The 24,197-nt window shown below is 36.4% G+C and overlaps 1 protein-coding gene across 7 annotated transcripts in view; it reads right to left on the minus strand.

The window, feature by feature from the left end:
* Positions 1-24,197, minus strand: part of INTS6 (integrator complex subunit 6) — a 111,187-nt gene that overhangs the window by 28,389 nt on the left and 58,601 nt on the right. For 6 of the 7 annotated variants that reach the window (XM_014548291.1, XM_014548292.1, XM_014548296.1 and 3 more), the window contains 5 exons: positions 14,939-15,122; positions 7,723-7,848; positions 6,350-6,504; positions 1,630-1,782; positions 843-975 (listed from right to left, as the gene is read on the minus strand). In XM_014548291.1, the coding sequence (XP_014403777.1) occupies positions 843-975; positions 1,630-1,782; positions 6,350-6,504; positions 7,723-7,848; positions 14,939-15,122 (751 nt within the window). The remainder of the gene's footprint in view (positions 1-842; positions 976-1,629; positions 1,783-6,349; positions 6,505-7,722; positions 7,849-14,938; positions 15,123-24,197) is intronic. The other variant, XM_014548293.1, reaches the window with a different exon arrangement.

Genomic DNA, 24,197 nt, shown 5'->3' on the forward strand with positions numbered 1-24,197 from the left:
GCCCCTAACTTCCCTCCCCTGCTGGCCTGATTGCCCCTAACTGCCTCCCCCTGCTGGCCTGATCGCCCCTAACCGCCTCTGCCTCGGCCCCCGCCACCGTGGCTTTGTCTGGAAGGAAGGCAGGATGACCAGAAGATGTCCAGTTGACCCGGTTTAATTAGCATATTACCCTTTTATTAGTATAGATTTTGGAACAGGTTAATTCTTTTTTAAAAATAAAAATATCTGCCAAGTGAAAATTAAGATAAATTCTTACAAGAAAATACACTCAGATTTTATGACTATGCTTCACAAAAAGTCTTATTTACCAAATACAAAGCCTACGTTACTAATTCTATGTAAGAAATCTAACTTAAATTTAATCTAACTTAAAGAATTAGAATATTTAATTTTTTTTAATCCTCACCTGAGGACATGTTTATTGATTTTAGAGAAAGATAGAAAGAGAGAGACACATCGATCAGTTGCCTCTTATATGAGTCCCAACCGGGCATCGAACACTAAAACCTGGGTATGTGTCCTGACCGGGAATCAAACCCACAACCTTTTGGTCTATAAGACAAGGCTCCAACCAACTGAGCCACCTAGCCAGGGCTAGAATATTTAATTAAAAAATTTAAAATATACTACCTTCATAAATTGTTGGCTCAAAGGTGATTTGACACTGCCTTTCAATTTACCACAAACATGTAATAAAACAACCTTTGACAGGTTTAAAATTTTAAAGACATTTTCATTAATTTTTAGCAGATAAAAAACTCACAAAAAACGTTCCCAAAGTTTATTTTTAGGAAAATTTGTATGTATGCTAAGCCACAGAGAATGTGACAAGAATGACTTACCTAAAAGGGGAAGGAGGACTGGGTAATTGTAAGGCATCACAAATAAGTTGACACAATTCAGTGCTGTACTGGCTTTCAAGTAACCAAAGGGATGACCAAGTTCACTATATTTTGCACTATTGCTCACATATACCTGTTAAAAAGGAGTGGTTAAAACTTATTATTATTATTTTTAATATATTTTATTGAGTTTTTTTACAGTGAGGATGGGAGAGGGATAGAGAGTTAGAAACATCGATGAGAGAAAAACATCGATCAGCTGCCTTCTGCACACCCCCTACTGGGGATGTGCCTGTAACCAAGGTACATGCCGTTTACCAGAATTGAACCTGGGACCCTTCAGTCTGCAGGCCGACGCTCTATCCACTGAGCCAAACTGGTTAGGGCAAAACTTATTATATTTTAATCCTCATCTGAAGATACATTTTTACTGAGTTTGAGAGGAAGGGTGAGGTAAAGGGAGAGGGAGAGAGAGAGAGAGAGGGAGGGAGGGAGGGATATGAGAGAGAGAGAGAGAGAGAGAGAGAAAGAGAGAGAGGGAGACATCAATTCACTGCCTCTCAGATGTGCCTGGATTGGGACTGAACCCGAAACCTGTGTATGTGCCCTGACCAGAAATCAAACTCACAACCTTTTGGTGATGACTTTTCCAACCAAATGAGCCACATTGGCCAGGACAAAACTTCTTATTTTTATGAAGGTTAAAACCTTTACAGAATGTTATATAAACTATTGATTTTATTTAACTTTTTAGGAAACATTTAACTTAAATAATTGTTCAGCTCACCTGCCAACATGTTTGAGGAGATTTCCTTTCCAGGATAAATTGAGTCAGTGGTGAAGGTTCCAACTCGTATTTGTCAAAAGGCAATTTGTCAATAACCATTGGTTCACAGTCTGTACAGGAAAACTTCACTACAGGATGAGATGTACGAGGTGGCTAGAGGGGAAAATCTTATTACTATTTACACAAAATACCAGAAACAAACTCATTTTCAGTATCCCTCATTACCAAAATTTACTTAGTTTCTAAGTTTTGCTAGTCAGAGTTTAATTTACTACAGAAAGCATCATTAGCTGAAAGAAAATACTTGAAAATGCAAAGATTAAATTATAAAATATTCAGAAGAAAAACACAAAACACTTCAAAATCTATATAAAATGGAAATCTTTTTAGGTTTACAATGTAAAATTTTAGACTAAGTACTCATTGAGTTTTATATCTAAGAAACAAGAAACATATAGAAACCTTCAATTTTAAGTCCTCACTTGTAGAAATTTAATTACTTGTATAGAGTAGTGGTTTCCAAACTGATCATATACCTTCAAGTTTTTGAATACACAATTAAGTTAGGACATTATACATATTTATTTTATAATTATTTATAAATTATTAAGTATGTATATATGTATAGGTACATAATAAAAGTTTTAATGTATTCCTTCCCGATTGTGGTAGACTGTTTTGGTTATCCCTGTGGTTTATACACCCTACTTCTAGAGATACAAAAAAATACAATACTTTAAAGGAAAAAAAGGGTGGGAGCATGTTACTCTATTTTCCCCTTAATAGTTTCCTTCCTAAAAATCTCATTGGTCTTTTTTGGGGGTCACATTGAGCTCCAACCAGCTTTAGGGGCATCTTTACAAGTCAGCAACATTGCAGAAGACATCAAGGCCAAAATCAAGATCTACCAGCCTGCCCCTCTGACAGTCACTTCCTCAGCCAGAACTGGAAAGGGAGCTGCTGGCCACCTGGGGGGATATGTCTCCGTATATGAAAGTTACTGGTGACTGTACAAGTACCCCTGTCCCATATCCTGGGTGTCAGCCTAGGACACAACCACCAGGCAGAAGTCATGATTCCTGAGAAGATCTGAACTGGCCCCACACATCTCTCTGTCCTTCATCCTTCTCCCAGGGTGGCGAAGGAAGCCCTGGGTACATGGTGATCCCCATCCTGGGACCTTGAATCATGACTTAACTAATAATAGTTGTTGGAAAATGGGAAATAAAATCTCACCAAATGAAGATCGGTGAAGAAAATATGAGCTATGAAGATATAATTTAAAATTTCATAGCTATAAAGGACTCTCAGCCTCGTTTACTATGTGTACATTGGTGGCTCCCAAATCTGTGTTGGGACCAGATCCCTCTCATTTCTCTTATGTATTCAACAGCCTGCTAGACATAAACTAAATCTCCTATAGGTCCCTCAGATACATTATAATCCAATTTGTTATTTCTCCTCCAAACCACAAAACCTATTCTAAAAACCTAGATATTATCCTTAATATCTTCTATTTATCCTCCATATTTAACTGTCACAAAGATCTAGATAAAGATTCCATAAATTCCAAGCCAGAATACAAACATGGCAGGTGCTCAGTATTTAGTTACTACCCTCGGTCAGTACTAAATTCCCATTTCTCTAGAAATTTACCTTCTATTTCTTATCACTCTAATTCATGCCTTCATTTCTCAGACTAGACTTGTACAACTGCTTATTTTTAACTAGTCTCCCTAATTATTCAGCACCCTCTAAGGCCATGAAATGTATATGATCATGTAATTACCCTACCTGAAAGTATTTGATAAAAGTAATAGCCAATCACCTGAAAATAGGGTCCAGACTCTTTTATCATACACAAAGATCCTTAATGATCTGGTCCCCATCTGCCTTTCAACCACCACACTGTGTACACTCCGTGCTCCTGCCATGCCAAACTATTTGCAACTGCTCAAATAGATCATCTTTCATGTTCCTGTATTTCACATGTTATCCTTGACTGCTTTATTATTTTCTCCCTTGCATATTGCAAATAAAGTTTTGAAGTCTGAACTGGCAAGTATCAACCACTAAAAGACTTCTTTCCTTATACTCATCCCCACCCTGTATCCCAAACACATACCAGGCAATTGGGCACCACCTCCTCTGGGTTCTGGTCTGCTCCCCTATTACAGTTAACACACTGTACTCTACTATGTTTATATGTCTGACCTTCCTATAAAATGGTCAGGTCAACAAGGCGAGCACTACGTTTTATTCATCTCATGCTCCTGTGCCTAAGTTGTACCTAACACATTGCTTATTGAATCAGTCCATGAAACTCACTTGTTTTTTGGATGAAAATATTGAGGTCAAGAGGAAAAGAGAGGCAGAGGGAATCTTCTAGAATTTGGCAAACAAATTTTGCATTATTTCAGTTAATCCCCCAAACAAGCCTATGAGATAGGATCTACTATAATTATTTAACAGATAGGAAATTAAGGTTTCGCTAATAACTGGTAGAGCCATGATTCAAATTCAGAATCAGTCTCTAATAAATCACTTATTTTCAATATCAATACTTTTTATTTGAAATAAAAATTTATTTCCCCTCTAATATCCTTTAGTCACTAAATTTTGCCAGTTCTTCCCATTATCATCTTTCTTATGATTCTTTCTTCTATCATCTTAATCCAAACTCTTAATATCTCTTATATGAACTATAGCAATTGCCCAATAGGAAACCTGACTACCTTCCAACACATCTACTTTTGCTGCAAATAACAACTACCAGATCAATTTTCCTAAAGCACTCTGTAAAAAATGTCATCAGTTATCCTTTCAGTCCCACTGAAAAAAGCTTAAATTCCTTAACCCTGCACTTAAAGTCATGAACAATTTGGCTCATTTAATAGTACTCTCAAGATGTGTTTTGACCCACGTTACTCAGGAATACGCTTGTTTTTCCTCTAAATACACCTTGATCTATTTACTTCCATACTTTTTTCTCATACTATTTTCTCTCCCCACTGAAATCCTATCCACACTTCAAATTCCTCTATGGCTTGTAATAATTTGCAATAGACAACTAGAGTAATGTTAATAGATATTGCTTGTGATCCTGATTTTGAATTTCTATTAGGACTCAACAAAGTACCATATGTACTACTGTAGGTATTAAATAAAGACTATAGACTGAATAACCAACAAGACAATATTTCATACAAATATGTTATCTGTTCTATAAGAGTTGAAAGAACTCCAGAAGAGAAAGTAAAATGAACAAAGAAATTGAGAATTTCTCTATAAGGCCAGACTGGAAAAACTATGATGGTTCAATCAGAAAAAAAGAAAAGGAATAAAGAAGATACCTCACTGAAATTTTTAAAACCTTAATTTCATTAAACCCCAAATGAATAAAAGAAATATCACTTTATAGAGCTTGTGTAGATTAAAAGTAAATATTATCCTGAAGAGTTGATATAGGTTTAAAGTATAAAAGGTGTCAAATAGAATTCAGTTTAATTCATAAATGATAGCTATATGAAACATTCAAGACTGCTTAATGGTATTTGAAATATAATTCTTATCTTCAAAGTAATAAAAATATAATTCTTCTAAGGGTAATATGTCATGCTCTCCCAAAAAATAGCCATGATGCCCTCAAATACTAGAAAAATATACTAATGCAAAAGAAAATATATTAACAAGATTAGATTGTTTTGTATAAATTTACCCTATTATTAGAAAAACCATATAGTGAACACTGATAATTCATATATGTCATTTAATAAGCTCCACTGTTTCTTTTGTTGTTTTCTTATTCCTCACCAGAGGATATTTTTCCTTTGTTTTTTAGAAAGGGTGGAAGAGAGAGGGAAAGACAGAGAGAAATATCGATGTGAGAGAAACACATTGATTAGTTGCCGCCTATACAAGCCCGGACCAGGGCCCAGGCCGGGGAGGAGCTTGCAATAGAGGTGTGTGCTCTTGACCGGAATTGAACCCTAGACCCTTCAGTCTGCAGGCCGACACTCTATCCACTTAGCCACACGGGCTATGGCAAGCCTCATTGTTTCTAAAAAATAATTCATGTAGCCCAGCTGGTGTGGCTCAGTGGTAGAGTGTCGACCTATGAAACAGGAGGTCACAGTTCGATCCCAGGTGCAGAAAGGCAGCCAATCAATAATTTTCTTTCATCATTGATGTTTCTTTCTCTCCATCTCCCTTCCTCTTTGAAATCAATAAAAATATATTTTAAATAATAATAATTCATATAAACAAGACCAGAAAGTCTTTTCTACCTTAAATCTCTAGACTGACAACATTGAATATAACTAAAACCATGCAAGTCAACTCCTAAAAGATTGAAAGCAAACCATCAAAATTATTGTGGAAGCCTTCACTTAAGTTCCAAATTATGTCTCCAAGACAAATCTTTATGTTACATTATGTTTAGAGTCCAAAGAGAAACTCCTTATATTTATGATTCTGTACCCAGATGCTAATAATAAAAACATAAGCATAGTATTAGATTCTAAAGAAAACAGATGACTGTTTTTCCATTACTACATAACAAACAATACAGTATCTAAAGCAACTAATAGCTTATCATAGCACTTTGAACATCTTTCTGATTCCTGTAAACTAGCCACACATTTAACTGATAATAGTAAAACTAGTATGAAAAACAACTAAATGGTTACTATTACAAAGTCACAGTTTCTCTGGTACTTACTAGTGTTGGAGAATTCTGATCTGGCCAAAAAGACTCTGGAACAGGCCAATGACCTATAGGAACCCCAGTTTTGGGATTTGGCCTGACATATATGAGTTTGTGACAGCTATGCCAAGGCTGAGATCCAAAAGGCCTTGATATATCTGGCTGCCCATCTATAGGAAAGAAATTGACACAAAAAAAAGCATCTATCATTAAGGGGGAAAAATATCAAAAAGTTCAATTATATCTCTTATTACTTAATAAAAATGTCCCAATACTTGTTCAATTCTGAATTTGCCTAGTTTTCTTAAATGGTACAATACTATCACAACTGCTTAACATTTATATGAGATTAAAATTTACTAGAGAGTAAAGTCTGCTAATGCCAACTATGAGTTCAGCAGTTGAAAGGAGGGCTCACAGTATCATTTGCTTGCCCAATCAGAATATGTAAAACATACTTCATGGTAAATAGTTATTTAATGAATGATATGTTTCCCCCACCAGATGATAAAGGCAAACACTCAATATCTTCAACATTGTGGTTGGCTTAGGAAATACTAGATAAGTATTGCTAAAAAAGTAATCATTTTAACTAAAGCCTTATAACTAAAGAAAAACTTAATATGCAAATCCAGATTTGAAATACCTACCTTTAATCTGAAATAATTCTACCAAAATAGCAACTCTCTTCAACTAAACATTTATTTAGTGCCTAACTTTAAGCCAAGTACTAAAATATAAAAATAAATACATTCCATGCCTAACAACTCAATTAAAAATTTAAAAAACAGAAACAATGATACAATTTATATAATCTTAACTGTCTTCTGCTCCTTTCCTATAATCCCCCTCTCTGAGGATAACCATTTTTTCATCTCTATGACCTTTCTCTTCTCCCACTCTGTGGATCACCTCTGCCAAGTGTCGTTAATGACTTTCTAATTCTTGTTATAAGCTCCACTGTATAATGCAGAGGGTCCAGATGTAATAGTTGTCCACTGGTTCTAAGGTAACTCCTTATACCTTTTAATATAAATAGTTCATGATCATAGAATATTGGAATAAAGCTAGGTGGAGCTTAGCTGGAGTTAAATAATCCAGTTTAATGGTAAAGGCTGGTTCCTCGTGTTTGGAACCACATAAATCATTTGGTTCTGGCCAGTCTGATCCTTAGAAAAAATAGTGCTAAGGAATTAAACAAACACCTAGAGTTCACTCCTATGAATTAAGGGACATGGGAGAAGCATATATACAGGAGAGAGACAACATTATAATACTAACAAGGAATATGAGGTTGCTTAAAAAGGTCTATGGCTCTTATTTTTCAATTGTAGATGAATAATTGATACAGCAAGTTTAGAATGTCTATAAGAAAAGTGTGATAATACCTTCTACAGGGGAAGGATCTGGTCCTGCTTTTTCAAAGTTTATTACCACTCCACTTTGCACTTTCTGCACCAAGGACTCCAGACACTGATTAAGCATTCTTGGAGAACATACAGAGTAAGAGCGACCTGAGATTTTTTAAAAAAAGTAAAATAAAGTGAACTAGTCAGTTGTAGAAAATCCTACCTTTAGTAAGAAAGAATAATAGTGGATTTTCTGACAGTATATTGGTTAACAAAAGTTCAATGGTAAAGCTTGACTTATTTCATTATCTTATGCAAGAATGAACAAAATAGAAATTTTCAATAAACCAACAATTCCATGTCGTGAGAGTCTATAAATTTTTTCCTTCCAACAATGGGTACATGGAAAATAGAAATCTTGTTCTAAACAAACCACAATAAAAATGTCATATTTTACTTATATATGATATAAAGTGTGATTTCAAAAATATAGACATAAAAAACTATCTCCAACTGTTACCCAATACAATTAATTTATCTTTACTATACTAGTACATATACAACAGCTAGGATCTAGCTCCCCCAAAACCTTACTCCTGCTTAACAAGTATTATCAATAAAATTAATGCTAAGCACATAGGAGATCACGTATTTAATTGATCTGCTGACAGTTATTGCTTATTTTAAATATTTTCATTTTAATATACAGATGATAGCATGTGCTTTTCTAAATTTCATTTGGCTTATATGCTTGAAAATTACCTATCTTAAATAAATTTCCCTTTTGAATATTTTAAATCTACAGGATTTTTAGTTCAGAAGCATTGAAATGCTAGTAATTAAGAAGAAAATACTAATAAAAGGATCCCTTAAACAGAAATTTTCAATATATCTAGACCTGTGCTATCCCATATGTGGTCACTGGCCACACATGGCTACTGAAAACTAAAAATATGGCTAGTCCAAACTGAGATGTACATTAAGTTTAAAATATACACCTGATTTTGTAGTCTTAATATGAAAATTACATAAAATGTCTCAACAATCTTAAATATAGATTTCACATTAAAATAATATTTTATATATATCAAGATATTATTAAAATTAATTTCACCTGTTTCTCTTTAAAATGACTACTATAAAATTTATAATTACATATTTAACTTGAACCATACTTCTATTACATGTGTTAAAATAGACCAATACTGAAAAGCTTAACAACTAAAACAATCTTTAAACATCTTACAACATAATTTGCAATGAGCTTAATATGGAATTTTACAAATTCAACAATTCAATCAAACATGACTATATCATTGTATCTGACATACCAAATTACCCATATCAATTTATATTTAACATGTGATTTGCTAAAGGCTATTCAGAAAAGAAAACATTAGGCAGCAGTGTGGTTCAAATCCTCAGAGTCAGCTTTACTTAGAAAGCAAGTATCATATAACAAGTAACTTATCATTATATGATAATGATAGCTGGAATCATAAAAATACCTACCAATTACAGAGTGTCTATGTGCCTGGCACCATTCTAATAATCATATTAATTTATTTAATCCTAAGCAACAATGATTGGGCTAGGCTACTTTCTCCCAATAAGAAATAAGAAAACTAAAAGCACGAAGAGGTTAACTAATTTATCCAAGTTAGTACACTAGTACAGCTAAGATTCAAATCCTTAGAGTATTAGAAACTTTAATCTGGGTATACTTTGTTCCCCGGAAATCATGATGTTAATTTGAAATCAATATTGTTTTAAATGTCTATATGGAGTCATACTTAACTGAAAGAATTAGTAAATTATTTTTTCTCAGGCAATTCAAAAATGTACATAAAACAATACATTAAAAGGCTGACCATCTTAACACACAAAGTATGTAGAAGACTATATGAAGGTTGAATATCTTGTTTCATGAAACTTAAGCATATTCCTAAGATGTCATTAAAAAACAAAAGTTTTTAAGTGTGAAATTGTGGGAATTCTCTCTACTCCTCTAACCTGTGTCATCAATTAACTGATTAGGAAAATGTAAGTAAATGAGTTATGATCCTAGTATGAAATAAAATTACTAACAAAGATGTTTAACAAAAATTAGAGAAAAAGTAAACTTGAGTGTGAATAAACTTGAGTCACTTGGCAAATAACAAAAATCCATTATTTTTTTTTTTTAAAGTTAAAGAGAAATTTTGCCATTTTCACAAAGTGAGCCTATATCTTACAGAATGTTTCTCTTATTTTCTGTGTAAAAACTCACCCCTTGGAATGTAAGATAGTTTGAAGCATAAAGTTTCTAGGATCACTCGTTACATTTGTGCAGAAAACACACACCTTCAAGCCAAAAAGCTGGCTCACTTGTGGTTATGTAGAATCCACCAAAATTAAAATAAAAATCTAAATACAGGAGCCCGAAGACAGTAAAGTGAAAAAAAAAAAATACAACTTTCCCACAGAAGTCTACTAGACAGCATTTTAGTATAACAGAGAAACAAAAGAAACATTTCTAAGTTGGGCAACAGTCCTTAACAGAGGCTACGTTAAACTAATTTACTCTAGAAAATCGTCTTACAATTTTTATGAAATGCTTTTGATTCTCGATACTTCCACTGACATATCTATTAGGCATTTTTTTTATTTGAAATCATCCCCCTGCCTCCCCGACACCTGATTTTCCCCAGTGTACCCATACAAGTCCATTCACTTCCCCTTGTTCAGGCCAAAATGGATAATTTAGGAATCATCCTTGATTCCTTCTTCCCTCATTGTCCTTATCCTTGGTTCTCCTTTGCATCAGATCTCCTTACCACCTCCAAACCTAGCAATTTAAACCAAAGTACAGTCATCTCTTACTAGTCCATACTTCAATTCTTGCCACTTTACAGTATATTTTCATTTAGGAACTGAAGTGATCTTTCAGAAATAGAAATCAGATGTCACCTCCTATAAAAAGCCCTGTAATGGCTTCTCATTGCAGTAGGAAAATAGAAAATATTTATTATGACTTAAAAGGATATTCAATATTTGGTCCTTGCTACGTCTCTACACCTGTTACTCTCTACTTCCTCCCATGTAAGCTCTAGTCACATCATCCTTCCTGTTGTTCCGAAAATACAGAGCATGCACCTTCCCTTACTATTTCTTCTGCCTAGATCTTTCTTTACCTCATTATTCAGATCTCTACTCGTATGTTACACTTGTGATCATTTCTCAACATATACAAATATTAACTCACGTTTACAACTGAAATAACATAATGTTGTATGTCAATTACACCTTAATTGAAAAAAAGAGGGTGGATGAACATGCTGTAACAATAGTTTTAGCCAGATTAATATTTTTAAGACACACCAGGGCTGATTTAATTTCTATTCAAACAAGTGACATTAACTTCAAGGTTAGAGATATGCAAATGTAACTTATTTTTAAAACTGTTGTTTTGTTTACTTCTTTACACAAGATAACAATCTCCAAGGATAAGCAATATTTCAAACTGATTCAAACGGGAGTAAGCATATTCTTTAGGTATATGGTTTAAAAAAAGTGGGGGCACCTCCTCAGATTTCCCAAGAATATTCACTGTCTTTCTCAAGTTATTCTCTAAACCAGCCGTGGGCAAACTATGGCCCGCGGGCCGGATCCGGCCCGTTTGAAATGAATAAAACTAAAAAAAAAAAGACCGTACCCTTTTATGTAATGATGTTTACTTTGAATTTATATTAGTTCACACAAACACTCCATCCATGCTTTTGTTCCGGCCCTCTGGTCCAGTTTAAGAACCCATTGTGGCCCTCGAGTCAAAAAGTTTGCCCACCCCTGCTCTAAACTCTTACCCTATTTTTTTCTTCACAATAAGTAGCACTCCCTACAATAATATTTATTCATTTTACACGCTTTCATGTCAGACAGTCCCAAAATGTAAGCTTTCGGACTATTGTTCCTGCTGTATTCCCAGCATCAAGAATAGTTATTTGGCCCTAGCTGATTTGGCTCAGTGGATAGAGCATCGGTCTGCAGACTGAAAGGTCCCAGGTTTGATTCCAGACAAGGGCATGTGCCCAGGTTGCTGGCTTGATCCCCAGTAGGAGGCGTGCAGGAGGCAGCCAATCAATGATTTTTTCTCATCATTGATGTTTCTATCTCTCTCTCCATCTCCTTTCCTCTCTGAAATCAGTAAAAATATATGAAAAAAAGTAAAGACTCTGTCATGCAAAAAATAAGATATAAAAATAGCCAATATACATCTGAAAAGATGCTCAGCATCGTTAGTCATTAGGAAATAAACATCAAAACCATGATGAGCTATCACTTCACAATCACTAACATTACCCCCTATCCCTCACCCCCCTGTTGTCTGTGTCCATTGGTTAGGCCTATAATCTTGCATATAAGTCCTTTGGTTGATCTTTCTCCCTTTCCCCCACCCTTTCCTACTTTCCCTCTGAGGTTTGACGGTCTCATCGATGCTTCTCTGTCTCTGATCTGTTTTTGTTCATCAGTTTATGTTGTTCATTATATTCCACAAATGAGTGAGATCATGTGGTATTTATCTTTCTCTGACTGGCTTATTTCACTTAGCATAATGCTCTCCAGTTCCATCCATGCTGTTGCAAATGGTAAGAAATACTTCTTTTTTACCGCAGTGTAGTATTCCATTGTGTAGATGTACCACAGTTTTTTAATCCACTCATCTACTGATGGGCACTTAGGCTGTTTCCAAATCTTAGCTATGGTGAATTGTGCTGCTATGAACATAGGGGTGCATATATCCTTTCTAATTGGTGTTTCTAGTTTCTTGAGAATAGTTATTTGGCATAGAGTGGGTGCTCATTAATTACGTGGTAGTTAAAGAAAAATGCTTACAATGACAATTATAATTTTTTTTAAAAAGCAAACATAAAAATATAACAAAATATTAATCATTATTTTGGCAACGCAGGCAAATTTCTTTCCAATTTTTTCCTCAGTGAACATGAATTATTCTACAATGGGAAAAATAAATGTATACATGCTACTCATACCATTAAGTCTTTAAAAATAAACAAGAAAAAGTGCACAAGAATTAGTATTGATTACATATTACATAGTGTAATACCAATGAATATTAGCTTTTCTGTTCTTTCTACCTTTCTGATATTTTAATCCTCAAAACTTTCTTTAGTGAAAAATAAATACAAAAAACGTATTATTGAGATACTAGAGACCTGGTGCACAAATTCGTGCACCGGTGGGGTCCCTCAGCCTGGCCTGCACCCTCTTGCAATCTGGGACCCCTTGGGGTTTGCCGGACTGCCGGCTTTGGCCCAATTTGGGGGGCTGAGCCAAAATCGGCAGTCTGACATCCCCTGAGAGATGTAGTAGTGCACAAAGTGGCAGGCAGCCGGGGAGGAGCCCGAGCCAGGCACCGAGTCGCTCCCGCTCATCCTGGCCCTGCTGAGCCTGCCGCCGCTGCACTGACCACCAGGGGCAGCTCCTGCATTGAGCATCTGCCTCCTGGTGGTCAGTGTGTGTCATAGTGACCAGTCGAATGGTTGACTGGTTGCTTAGATTTTTATATACATAGATATGAAAAGCATTTGAGCCACTTCCCACTATTGCTAGCAAGAGCATGAAAAGAGGGAAATAAAATAGTACTTCAGGATGTATATTTGGGAAAAGCTTCCTAATTTCTTAACCAACTAAGGTTTCTGGGTCATCAAGAGGTATTACCAAGGGTGACTTCGGAATCTTCTCCTCTGGAGATGTTCCTTTCAAAGAATAAACAACATAACTTTAGTATATTACTGCCCAAAGGCAAGGACATTAACTACTACATGAGGTATTAGGTTCTTTTCAGACCCTTTCTGATTATACCACTCACTTCATTTCACACTCTGAATATTCTTGATGCTAGAAGTCAAAGTTACAGTACATGTAGTCCCATAACTTTACCATAATTCAAAGTTCAAACTAAGTAATTTATAGTAAGGAATTTCCAAAGTGAGAATGTTTAAATTACAGCCTCAATGCCTTTCTTCAATCTGTTAAGTAAAAAACCTAGAGTTAAAAAAAAATCAAATCAGGATTTTAGCAAGGCTGAAAACTAGTATTTCCTGAATACAAATGTGCATCTACCCACAGAAACAATTAGGGCTGTCAATGAAAAATATTATCCATGCACAGAGAATTGTTAACAGTGATTCTTCAAATTTAGATGACAGATAGGTTTCCCTTTAAATTGTGTACACACATCTTTTTCTCTTTTGTAAATTAAATTATACGAGAGTTCACGAAAAAGTACTTCTATTAAATGAGAACATTTAATAATAGAATAACAATTTCCCAACCAATCTACTTCACATACCCTTTATGTTTGTGAATTTTGCAGATGTCCAACACCCGTGGAATTTTAGAAGGCACCTAAAGTATCAATTAGACCTTATAATTTTCTTTAACTTATTATATAGCTGGCTATGAAGGAATCTCAGTAAAGTACCACCAACTGTGTCTAGAGACTATGCCACAGGTCCCTGACACAGGTGAAATAGTGGTATGCCAGACTTGGACATTTTACCGTTAAATTCCTTCAATAATAACTAAAATGCTCTGTGAAAGAAAGACTGCTATGTCTGTCATATTCACTACTGAAGTCATAGAACAGTGCTTGGTACACACTAGGTACTCAATACATACCTATATGAATTAATCCACCTATTAGCCAATTCCACAATAAAGAAGTCCTGAGTTTATTACGTATTCTGTTTCAAGAGTTTTATTAATGTTAACTTAGCATATTGACTACCTGGACTAGCTGGGTATGATCTTACTACCTGTGTTTCCTCTAACACATCTAGCTTCCTCTTTGCCTCTGGGGAAAACTGCATTTAACCAGGCTTTAATCATTACATGCATAACAGATACTGATATGATTCTCAAAACATTTTTCACAGAAAATAATTCCATGACATTTGTAAATCATTGGCAATCTTTGTAGATAAGAAAATAAGTTTAACAACTTCAAATACCAGCACTTTCTATATGGGCAGAAAAAATTACCATTCATTATTAGATCCAAAAGTATTCATATCCTATTCAAATCAAAGCACAGACCTTCATCAATATAGTTTTAAAAACATATATGACTACTAATTACTAATATTATAACTTGTTAGACAAAAACAAACATGGAGTTTTTGAAATGTACATTTTAAAACATTCAGGTAAACTCTGCTTTAAGTCACTAAATTACTGCCAGCAAAAAACTTACCGCCTGTCACTTCACACATTGGTGTGATTGCAGAGTCATCTAAAGGCACACCTGTCAACTGTTCTGATTCTACTGACATGGTGCCAGGCAACCGCAACACTAATGCAAAGAGTCTCTGATCCCAACGAAAAGGTTCCTTGGTCAATTCACTTCCAGGCAAAGGAGAATTAAGAGGTAAATGGAGCTGAAAGTAAGGGGGGGAAAAAAACAATAAGATTTCCACACGCTACTTTTCCCAAAAGGCCACATTAATTACACTTGTATTAAAACTACATCATGAGTGTCCTATCACTCAAAAAACAAGCCCAAAAGCATTTGCAGATATAACTAAAATAGCACATGAGATACTATTACTTCAATTTTCTTAAGCTCTTCTCTAAAGATCTCAATTGAAAGAATCTATAACTGTAATGTTTTTCAGATTTTAATTCAACTATCCACCAAGTGCTGGACTGTTTTCAAATAATCATTTCATCATCAAAACCACCCTTTTTATTCCTATTTTCTAGATTAAAAAAAAAATGGGTCTCAGAGAAAATAAATGATTTTGGCCTCCTGGGTATGAGTCTGTACTTTTTCTATTACACTGCAGCAGTCCTAAACATCTCCACAGTTAATTATTTAAATATGCTTCACTTTATACATAACATACATTTCCAAAGCATTTGCAAGAAAGTAAATTTTGTCACTCTAATTGCATATTAAATGTTATTAAAGGTAATGATTCTTATCACATCTGAGTAAAAACAGAGGGTTTGGGGGTTGTTTGCATCTGTTTTTTCCCCCATCACCATTTACCCCCATACCCTCTTTCCATGTTTTTTTTTTTATGTCTTTCCTCTTCCCCAATAGACCTGCTAAATCATAATCTAAGATTCTTAAGAATCCTGAAAAGCTTTAAAGTGATTCTAATGGGCACCTCTGTACCAACAGAGTAACAAGACAATCCACACATCAATCTTAGCATAACTAAATGGAGAAAACCAGACAGTATGTGTCTCAGAGTATAATGCAATAGGATATAAAACATTAAAAGGAAAGAAAAAGGGAAAGGGAAAGGAAAGAGAAGGTTGAACCTGCATCTAGTCAAGTCCTAACTACCAGTTTACCGGAATACTGGGGATTATAGGAGGATCAAGTTTAACACCACCACACCTCAGCAATCAGGCAAATCCAGAATGTGAGATGTTCACAGGACAGATGACCTGGTTTCTCCAATAAATTAATGGCATGAAAATGTAGAGTGGGAAGTGAGGAAGGTTGATGGAATTGTTATAGAATAAAAGACAAAGAAAATCAAAAGGAAAGGTTTTTGTAAAAATCGGGAAATTTTGAAATATGTTATTAGAATTATAAACAACTAGAGGCCCGGTACATGAAAATTCATGCATTGGAGGGGAGGTCCCTCAGCCCGGCCTGCCTCCTCTCACAGTCGGGAGCCCTCAGCGGCAGGAGGTGACCCAGAGATCAGGGGAAGGTGACGCCCCATCACATCTCTGCTGCTGCCACTGCCGGCAGCGCAAGCCTCGACAGGCCCTGGTTACCTGAGCCTCGGGTGGCCCTTGGTGGCTGGGCAGCCACCAACTGAGGCTTGCCTGTGCATCGGGCCGGCCCTGGGCGGCTGAGGGGACTGGGAGACTCCAGAGGCAGATGCGTGGAGCAGCTGGGCCTGCCTGGGGGCAGGCCCGGCCTTGCTGCACGCCTGCCGCCCCGGCAGGGCTGAGGGGACTGGGTGCCGCCATCTTGTGGCTGTGGGTGCCACCATCTTTGAGGGTGTGGCAGTCAATTAGCATATTCCCTCCTTATTGGATATGGGCGTGGCCATCTTTGAGGGCGGGGCAGTCTATTAGAATATTCCCTCCTTATTGGTTGTGGGCGCCACCATCTTTGCTATGGCATGAGGGTCAATTAGCATACTCCCTCTTTATTAGGTAGGATATTTTAAGTGTGATGATGATATGGTGCTTAGGAAAACAAAAGTCCGTATTACTTATAAAAATAAAGACCAGACTCAGTATACTGGGGAACTTATTTATACAATATTGGCGTTTTCTTCAAACTATAGAAGGCACTTACTTCCAAATTACTTCCAAATTAATTATCAAAGTTTATGCTACTTTATTCATAAAGACAAACTTGCATTGCTTACAGCCTTTCTATTTCTCATCTCAAGGAAGACTTCTGAACTTAATTAATTATGGATTGAAGTCATTCTGCACCAACTTAAAACTCAAGTTTCTTCATTGATTTACATCAAACCATTAAAAGAAAATCAGATTCTATTCTAAGGAAAGGTCCTAGTAAAGCTCTGCAAATCTGACACCTCTCTCCAAAAGATTCATGCCAAGAGAATATGATTCTTTTATCAAGATCAGCCAAGATTTTGTGACCATGGCCAGGAGTCATGAGCTCTTCCTCTGGCACTGACCCTACTTAAAGCAGAATTCAGAGGAGATAAGGAAGGAATGTTGGAAGATAACTGGCAAAGATATTCTCTGAGGAAGGTTCTCTAACCTCAAAGACTCTGTAACACTTGTAAAACAGCGCAGGAACTCCAAGCTCTTACTGCTGTTACCTCATCCTGCCAGAAGATAAATAAGAAAGCCTTTTACTCCAGACTAACCACCCTTGTACTATGGAAGTACAACTACTGGGTGCTTGGTCCTTTTCTCTTTAAGATCACAGAAACATCAAAGCACCAGTGACACTGGCAGAAAAGGGTTTCAACTGTTAATGCAATGCTCTGAGATGTAATAGATACGTGGATCTATCTCAAGAATCCAGTGGATAACAGCACTGCATAGACCTCAATATAAGTGGTGAATAGAATAATGAGACCCCCATACTATAAACACATACAAACAACTAATCAGATAATCTGACATGCATACACACACAAAACTAATCAGATAATGATGAACATCTACAAAGGAGACAATATATAATGAAATATATAATGGCTGTATAATGAAAGATCTAGAATGTATTTCAATTAAAACAAACAAAAAACCAAAAAAGGTGACAAGCATATTTTACACATTTTATAAACCTGTCAAATTTTAGGCATTTGGGTTGTTTCTAGTTTGGGTATATTATGAATAACAAAACCATGAAATTACAGTACATGTCTTTATGAAAAACATACATATGCATTTCTGCTGGATGTGCACCTAGAAGCATTATTGCTGGGTTAAGAGTATATGAATATACTTAGTTTTATTACATACTGCCAGTTTTCCAACATGGTTATACCAATTTATACTCCAACCAGCAGTGACCAAGAATACCAGTTGTTCCATATCTCTTTCACCAACACTTAGTTTGGCTGTCTTTTTCATTTCAGCCATTTTGATGTGTGTGTAGTGGAATCTTAGTGGGATGTGAATTTCCCTGAAATCTATAGAGGATGAACACCTTTCATTAATTTCTTGGCCATTTTGCTATGCTCTTTCATCAAGTGCCTATTAATTTCTGCCTACTTTTTAAAAACTGAGTTATCGTTTTCTTATTGATTTGAAGGATTATTAACATACTAGAGGCCAGGTGCACAAATTCATGCACAGGTGGGGTCCCAAGGGGGGAGGGGGCCTGGGATGTGATAGGCCCTTCAGTTGGGCAGTGGGACACCCCTGTCAGCCCGGGATCTGGATCCATCCTAATGACATTCGTGCTGGTTGTCAGGAGCCGCCAGGCGGCAGCTTTTATGTTGTTGCTTTCTTGCAGAGCGTCTAGGGAGGGGAAATGGTCGCGGTGCCCAAGGCCAACTTCCAGGAGGCCGGCAGCACTGTCAGGATCATGCCAGCAGAGCTGGTCCGTCAGTGCCTGGACCGTTCTCCGGAGATTGGACCTGCAGGACTACTGAGGGAGTGAGTGGCTGCAGCTGGGCTGGTGGGCTACCAGGATGGGTTGGTTAGCTGAGTGGCGCTCCCGCTGTGGGAGCACACGGACAACCGGGGGCAGCTCCTGCATTGAGCGTCTGCCCCTTGGTGTTCAGTGCGCGTCATAGCAACCGGTCGTTCCATCACTTAGGCTTTTATATATATAGATTCTAGATGAGTCCTTTGTTGGATATAGGCATTACAAATATCTTCTCCCACAATGTGACCTCTTTCATTATTTCAGTGGTATTTTTTGATAAACAGAATTTGTTATATTTTTCCTTTCATGGTTAGTACAATACTTTTGTGTCCTCTACAATCATGAAAATGTCTACTTTCTTCTAAAAGCTTTATTATTTTCTCACATTTAAACCTGAAATGTATTCAGAATTGGGTTTACTATATGATATGAGGTAGGGGTAAAGGTAGATTTTTTTTCTCTCTAATGAATATCCAATTCACATAGCCCCATTTTTGGTTTTTGTTTTAATCCTCACCTGAGGATGTGTTTGTACTGAATTTAGAAAAAGAGAAATAGAGAGGGAGGGAGGGAGTGGGGAGGAAAGGGAGTGGAGAAGGAGGGGGTAGAAAAAGATGGAAAGGGAAGGGGAGAAAGAGACAGAGGGGGAGGGAGAGGGAGAGAAACATCGAGCAGTTGCCTCCTGTATGCACCCCAACTGGGGGATCAAATCTCTTGAACTACACTTCAACTAACTGAGCAGATGTAGCCCTGTTATTTTAAAAGACCATGTTTTCTCTGCTGCTCTGGAACGTCACATAATCTTCAACTGGTTGACTATACAAATGTGAGTTTATTTCTGGATCCAAACAAATATGAGATGAAAAAGAAGGCACAAGGCAAAATGGTACACAGACTAGCATCCATAGGTACTGTTAAATAATTATTAAGTATAGTCTTATATATGTACAATATATACATGTAGTGAAACATAAACTGGAAGGCTACACACCAAATTCAAGGTAATTGTTGCTTCTGGGATGGGGAAGAGGGACAGAGTAAAACCGAGTAGAGGAACAAAGGAAACTACACCTTCACTATCTGCAATGTTCTGTTTCATTTAAATTTTTAAAAATCTGTAACATACAATTAATTGTATGTCAGGCAAATATGCAGTAATTTTTATCAATTATTCTTATCCAAAATAGTATTAATATGGAAAAAAACTGTAAAAAAGCCAGTAAATTATTCAAGTAGTTGAATAATCTATACCTCTTTTATGACAGTGTCATTATTTTATACAAAACCCAAGAAAACTTCATACACATCTCAACTCAATAAAGGGGGCAGCTCCTGCATTGAGCGTCTGCCCCTTGGTGTTCAGTGCGCGTCATAGCAACCGGTCGTTCCATCACTTAGGCTTTTATATATATAGATTCTAGATGAGTCCTTTGTTGGATATAGGCATTACAAATATCTTCTCCCACAATGTGACCTCTTTCATTATTTCAGTGGTATTTTTTGATAAACAGAATTTGTTATATTTTTCCTTTCATGGTTAGTACAATACTTTTGTGTCCTCTACAATCATGAAAATGTCTACTTTCTTCTAAAAGCTTTATTATTTTCTCACATTTAAACCTGAAATGTATTCAGAATTGGGTTTACTATATGATATGAGGTAGGGGTAAAGGTAGATTTTTTTTCTCTCTAATGAATATCCAATTCACATAGCCCCATTTTTGGTTTTTGTTTTAATCCTCACCTGAGGATGTGTTTGTACTGAATTTAGAAAAAGAGAAATAGAGAGGGAGGGAGGGAGTGGGGAGGAAAGGGAGTGGAGAAGGAGGGGGTAGAAAAAGATGGAAAGGGAAGGGGAGAAAGAGACAGAGGGGGAGGGAGAGGGAGAGAAACATCGAGCAGTTGCCTCCTGTATGCACCCCAACTGGGGGATCAAATCTCTTGAACTACACTTCAACTAACTGAGCAGATGTAGCCCTGTTATTTTAAAAGACCATGTTTTCTCTGCTGCTCTGGAACGTCACATAATCTTCAACTGGTTGACTATACAAATGTGAGTTTATTTCTGGATCCAAACAAATATGAGATGAAAAAGAAGGCACAAGGCAAAATGGTACACAGACTAGCATCCATAGGTACTGTTAAATAATTATTAAGTATAGTCTTATATATGTACAATATATACATGTAGTGAAACATAAACTGGAAGGCTACACACCAAATTCAAGGTAATTGTTGCTTCTGGGATGGGGAAGAGGGACAGAGTAAAACCGAGTAGAGGAACAAAGGAAACTACACCTTCACTATCTGCAATGTTCTGTTTCATTTAAATTTTTAAAAATCTGTAACATACAATTAATTGTATGTCAGGCAAATATGCAGTAATTTTTATCAATTATTCTTATCCAAAATAGTATTAATATGGAAAAAAACTGTAAAAAAGCCAGTAAATTATTCAAGTAGTTGAATAATCTATACCTCTTTTATGACAGTGTCATTATTTTATACAAAACCCAAGAAAACTTCATACACATCTCAACTCAATAAAAGGTAAATCAGATATAATCACTAACCCCACATTTATAAGAACTCTAACAAAGTTCTACTTGATATCTATTAAAATATACTGCTGACGAGGTGGCCAAGTGGTTAAGGCGATGGATTGCTAAAATATACTACAAGAGGATAGACTATTTCCCTGAAAATTATGCCTGCTTCCACTCACTTTTTATGCACCTACCAAATATTAGGTATGTTGAGACTCTGGAGATTTAAAGATGCATAATAAAAACATGGTCCCACTACTTAAAGAGTTCTGAGTGAAAGGTTTCATGTTCCTAAAGGAACCTGTTTTAGAGATGTGTTTAAGGATAATCTAACAAACAGAAAGAAGAAGAAGAAAAAAAAAATCACAGTATGGCACCCTGGCCGATGAGGCTCAGTTCTCTAAGCATCATCCTGTGCACCAAAAGGTTACCATTTAAATCCTGGTCAGGACACATGCCCAGTTGTGCATTCAGAACTGGTCCAAGTGCATATGGGAGGCAACCAATCGATGTTTTTCTCCCTCTCTCCCCTTCCTTCCTTTCTCTCTAAAATCAATAAAAACATTTTTATTAAAAAAAAAAAAAGAAAATCACAGTTCTGGCTATCAAGATATTATTAGGATTTTTATTTCTTAACAGTTGACAGGAAAATAGTTTTATAATAGCTATTTTCTGAAACTTAATTGCAGGAAACTTTAGTATGAAATTTAAGTGTCTAAACTAATAATGCTAAAAAATTAGTCACTAATAATAACCACAGACTTACTATTATATGACAGACAGTGTTCTAAACCCTCTATATACACTAGTTCATTTATTCCACAGGTAGTATTATAATCCCTACTTGCAAATGATAAAAACTGAGGCACGGACAGTTCAGTAACTTGCTGGAAGGTGCATGGTAAATGGTGAGTAGACAGAATCGAAATCCAGGTAAGGTGGCCTCTGATTCTGTACTCTTAAATAATGCTTACACTTTAGTGAAACCATATCTGCATTTTAAAAAATCAAGTGTTGAGATATTAATATTTAAAAAAAAAAAAACTTATTTGCCCTGGCCGGTGTGCTCAGTGGTTAGAATATCAGCCCCCACACACAGAGGGTCTCCTGCTCTAATCCTGGTCAAGAGCACATACCTGGGTTGTATGTCAGGAAGCAACCAATTGATACCCCCCCCCCCCCCCCCCCCTCTCTCTCTCTCTCTCTCTCTGTCTTCTCCTTCCTACCTCCCTTCCTTCTGGTGAGGATTAACCAAAAAAAGAAAGAAAGAAAAAAAAACACACTAATTCTATTTAATGGAAAGAAACTTTAATTATAAAAATGACCACTTTAAGAAAAAAAAAATTCAGATCACAGACTTCTGAATCAATCTAGTAATTTTAAGCCACAAATTAATATTATTAACATTTCAGATTGCTTGTCTGTTTTAATAAAGCACAATCCTATGCTTTCCCGCCAGTTACTCTTTTATCCAATGGAAAGAGGCAGCAATACACTTTTCTCCCTTTTGTTGGTTTCTTCCCATTCTCTGGTACATGAGTAATAACAATAAAATTAAACAATAGTTAATATATTGAGAACTTACTATGAGCCAAGCACCATTCTATGATCTTTTCATATATTTATAACAAATCAATGAGGTAGGTAATATTATCATCCCCATTTTAGAGGCAAGTTGTAATATAAGATTGTATGTCAGGAGACATCTGTTCGGAGAATACATGATTCAACTTTAGACAATCTAAGGAAAACTGAGAATTTTAAGAATTGGATAAATCATGTGTAATTCAATAGTACAATAATTTTCCCGTAACTATGACATTGATCTTCATTGGGGTTTTCATAAGATTATACTTGGCAAAACTTCAATCTAAATGGACTAATAAGCAAAGAAAATTATTTTTTATACTAACAAAGTTTTACTTTTACTTGAATACAATTGAGGTTTCTCTACATTATTATTTAAAATTATTAATTTTATTGATACCACAGTCCAGATATCTTAAGCAATTATCTAACAGAAAAGGAAATATAGCTCCAACTTAAATTTAGGAAGACTATTTTTCCTGCTTTCCTTTGGAGATCTATCTTATTGCCCTTTCACCTTTAAGTCTTTCTTGGAACTTATTTTTTTTAAAAAGTAAAATTTCTTTCTCCATAGGCATAAAAAACAAAGGGCAGATTAGGTAGGTGATAGTCTATTATTAGATATGCTCAAACTTTCTGTACATATAAAAGTACAATTTTCCCTTTATTTGTTTTGTTTGATTATGGTTCAGACCCTCATTATTCGTGACTTTGCTAAGACTGGACTAAGGCTCAACTTAAATTTTAATTATTTAGTTACTAGAAGTCCGGTGCATGGCCTGGCCTGCAGTGATTGGGCTGAAACTGGCTCTCCGACATCCCCTGAGGTACCCGGATTGTGAGAGGGCGGGTCTCGGGTGACACACCCCAGAATAGGGTTCCCTCCTCTCTGGTTCCGGGTGCGTCAACCCAAGAACCATAGCTGCCAAGTCACCTCAGCTTGGCAGCTCCTGCACTGAGCTTCTGCCTCCTGGTGTTCAGTGCATGTCATAGCTACCAGTCGGAGCATCTGCCCCCTCCCTGGTGGTTATTGCTACCTGTCAGATGGTCGCTTAGGCGCATATATATAGCCCGGTGCATGAAATTCGTGCACGGGAAGAGGGGTGTCCCTCAGCCTGACATGCACCCTCTCCAATCTGGGACCCCTCGCGGGATGTCCGACTGCAGTCGGACATTCCTCTCGCAATCTGGGACTGCTGGCTCCTAACCACTCACCTGCCTGCTTGCCTGATTGCCTCTAACCATTCTGCCTGCCAACCTGCTTGCCC

Source organism: Myotis brandtii, unplaced genomic scaffold (genome assembly GCF_000412655.1).
Source record: "Myotis brandtii unplaced genomic scaffold, ASM41265v1 scaffold500, whole genome shotgun sequence".
NCBI classification, from domain to species: domain Eukaryota; kingdom Metazoa; phylum Chordata; class Mammalia; order Chiroptera; family Vespertilionidae; genus Myotis; species Myotis brandtii.